This window comes from Loa loa (genome assembly GCF_000183805.2).
Source record: "Loa loa unplaced genomic scaffold supercont3.249, whole genome shotgun sequence".
In the NCBI taxonomy this organism is placed as follows: Eukaryota; Metazoa; Nematoda; class Chromadorea; order Rhabditida; family Onchocercidae; genus Loa; species Loa loa.
The window spans coordinates 88862-92723 of record NW_018108429.1 but is presented as its reverse complement, the minus strand read 5'-3'; the positions used below and the strand labels follow the sequence as shown (position 1 = coordinate 92723).

Genomic DNA, 3862 nt, shown 5'->3' with positions numbered 1-3862 from the left:
AATAGTAAATTATATTCGAATTTAAGCAAGAATAGTAAATTATATTAAAAATAATTAAAATGGAACAAATAAAAATGGAACAAAAATAAACTGTCATTTTTTTAATTGAACTAAATCAAATTTTCATTTATTTATGAAACAAATAAATTTCAAATAACTTCATCTCATTCTTTCAATCATTGATAGCAAATATTTTACAAATAGTTTGTTGACAATGATAACTTTATAAGAATAACGAAGTGAATTTTGATGAAATAAAAAAAAAAAACGTCATAAATAATTTTAAGAAATTTTACAAACGAATCATTGTTATGGAAGTTTTCATTTCATATATTTAAAATATTTCATTTAAAAAATAAATTTTTTGTTTATTAATTATTTTTTAAAATTTTAAACATTCAAGTTTTGCAGGAAAATTTGCATTAATTTATTTGTTTTACAAATAAATATATTAATACAAAAATTTGCATTCATTTATTTTATTTACTTATTCATTTTTATTTGTTTATTTATTTACTTATTTTAAAAATTTGCATTTATTTATTTCAAAATTCAAATCTAATTTTACCATAATTTGATGCATTGCGATGCAATTTAATTTATTTCATTAATAATTACAAATTTTACAATTTCATTAAAATGGCTCTAATTTAAGCAATTATGATGACTTTAAAATATATTTTCAAATTTGAAAATACCAATAAAGCAAAAATTTGGTTGGCTAAAAAAAAAATTTTTTTCCCATCCTTCCTTTTTCAATTTATAAATTCTAAAAAAAAAATAAATTAATAATAAATAAATTTAGAAGTTTGATGAATAAATCTCATTTCCTTATTCAAATTTCTAATTTTAGGTATTAGTGATGATGAGAAGGAGCATTCGTCGATATTAACAAGTCCAGAAGCAGAAGATCTTGAACGGTATATTATAATCATTTCATAAAATTATAAATAAAGCAAAAAAAAAAATTTCTCGAGTATAATTATTAATGATAAAAAAAAGTATTCTGATGGCTATTAATTAAATTAATTAAATCCATTAACTGCTGATAATAATGATATCAACTAAAGGTTTGCTCTATTAATAAAATGAAAAAATTATAACAATTACAAATAATCAACTAAGAAAATGCTTTATGATAATATTTTTTTGGATAAATAATTTTTAATTAGTTTTTATCAGTTCGATTAACTTATTTATCATATCAGTTATTCCTATTGATAATAGTTATTCAAAATTTCATGATTTCATAATTAATCATAATTATCCTAATTATATCACAATGAATTATTTTCACAATTAATCATTTTCATTACACATTTTTTTTTTCTTTCCATAAAATGTTCACAACTAATTATTATATCACAATTAATTATATTTTATTATATTACGATCAGTTATTATAATTGTTTTATAAATTTTTTAAATATATTACTAATTATTTTATAATTATCTTTTAATTGATATTCTAATTAAAATTATATAACACCATTTTATCGTATAGTTTCATAAAAATTTTTGACAATTTTTAAATTAAAATTTAATTATTGAAATTCTTTTTTTTATTTTTTTCATTTTTCTTTTTTTTTAGACAATTATTTTTGAATGCAAAACGAGCTGGTGCACGAGCATTTAGTCCAATGAAAGGAAATAATTTTGAAAATCATTTCTTTCCAAACATGAAACGACATCAAACATTTTCACCATACTATTACTATCAACAACCAAAACGTGGCGGTGGACATCCATTCTACACTTTTTGGGGTCCATCAAATGCAGGCGACATCAAGTAATTACTTTTTATTTTAACAACTAAAAAAAAAAAGAAAAAAAGATAAAGATATGATAAGAATCAAAGATAGTTTCAATTTAACAGTATGTTAATAATCAGTGAAAGAAAAAAATGTGCGATTTTTGAATTATTTATTGAAATTTTTAAAAAAAAATTAAAATTCTTTAATAATTTATTTTGGTTTTTTTTTAAGTTAATGTTTTGTAAAAATTTTAATTAATTTTCAGATACGATGAAAGTATGCCATTTTATAAAAGACATTCGTCATTGCGTGATTCCGCAGATTACATTTATTGATTGATTGTTTGGTTAATTGATTGATTAATTAATTGGATTCGATTCAGGACAAGAATAATAAATGAAGAGTTGAAATATTGGAATTGAAATCGTTTTAATTTTAAAAATTAATTTGCATAGCTCATTTTATTCGTATTGTCAAATGCATTAAACAGTAATAATATTCCTAAAAGCTTTGATTAGAATTTAAAAGTAGTGTTAATTAATTAATGTTCTCAAATCTGCTCGCTAGAATTTGATTGCGTTATTGAAAAAAATTTAAATAAATTTTCCAAAGAGCAAAGAAATGTTACAGAAGAAAATGAATGAACGATGGAATGGAAAGGAAGAATAAGGTAGCAAATAAAAAAAAACAAACAAACAAATAAACAAACAAATAACCAAAGGAATAAACAAACAAAAAATTGGGAAAAATATGAGGAAAAGGTTGTTGTGAGGAAAATAATAATTTAATTTCAATTTATGATTAATTAATATTGGGATAATATTTTATTATCATTTCTCCTTTATATCGATGTGCAAAAAAAAAAAAATTATATCATTCATTTAATGAAATTAAAATAGAAAATATGAAAATGATTTTATCATTCGTTTAATTGGTGAAATCAAAATAGAAAATATAGAAATGATTTTATCAGTCATTTAATTAATGAAATCAAAATGGAAAATATGAAAATGATTTTATCATTCATTCAATTAATAAAATCGAAATAAAAAATATAAAAATGATTTCATCATTCATTTAATTAATGAAATCAAAATAGAAAATATAAAAATAATTTTGTCATTCATTTAATTAATGAAATCAAAATGGAAAATTTATTCTAACTATTGAAGATAAACAAACATTTCAATGTTCGAAGGATTATAAAAATAAGGAAAAGTCCGTTTAAAATTCAAATTCAAATTAAATACTAACATAAGTTTCGTGATAAAAACAAAACAATTACTGATAGACCAATATTGATTGACGAAACAATACTGAATACTGTTTATCGAGTACCATATACGATGTGAATATATATTCAATGATAATAATAAATGTGATAAAATGATAACAAGAAAAAAAACGGATATTAATGGATTGTTGACAATCAATGATATGATATGATAACAATGATATGATAAGTTATCTTGTTCATAGTATCGATCGAATAAAATTATTCATCTTCAATTAAGTAAATTTATTTTGGTTGTTCTAAAAGTGTGATATACATGTTATCATGTTAGAGTTAAAATAGATAAAATGAATTCTGGAAAAATTTAAAGCCCAATTTTAATTACTAAGCCTTATTTAATTACAAAGTTTTATTTTAGCTGCCATTATTATTGTCAAATATAGAATTTGTTGGAGTCATTTGTTAATTGCTAAAAGTATGAAATGTTTTTGAAATAAATTATTGATTGCTTATCAAAATACCTTGATAACGAATAATTACTCAAGTATGAATATTAATTTACAATCATTTTTGCTGATAATTTATAAATCGTTTAAAAAAATATTAAATGCTATATTTAATTAATTCAATATTTACAGTACATCCGATGAATGTTTAAAAAGTTTAATACTATTTTTTGGCATTTGCTAATTTCATCAACTTCTGTAAGTATTATTTGAGTTTAATGTATTTATAAAACAATACAACCTATCCTTCTGTTCTCTTCTAATTTTTTTTTTTTTAATTTCAAAAAACTAGATTGATATGACATCGGAAGTGACAAAATGATAACAAATTGGCTATATATATATAAATATATATATATATATATATA

The 3862-nt window shown here is 20.1% G+C and overlaps 1 protein-coding gene across 1 annotated transcript in view; it reads left to right on the top strand.

Moving 5' to 3' along the window:
- Window positions 1–2366, top strand: part of LOAG_13393 (hypothetical protein) — a gene marked incomplete at its 5' end in the record, with an annotated part of 7017 nt that extends 4651 nt beyond the window's left edge. The window contains 3 exons of the mRNA XM_020448676.1: window positions 854–920; window positions 1592–1789; window positions 2020–2366. Coding sequence (XP_020301200.1) covers window positions 854–920; window positions 1592–1789; window positions 2020–2089 — 335 coding nt within the window. The remainder of the gene's footprint in view (window positions 1–853; window positions 921–1591; window positions 1790–2019) is intronic.
- Between the last annotated feature and the right edge of the window lie 1496 nt (window positions 2367–3862).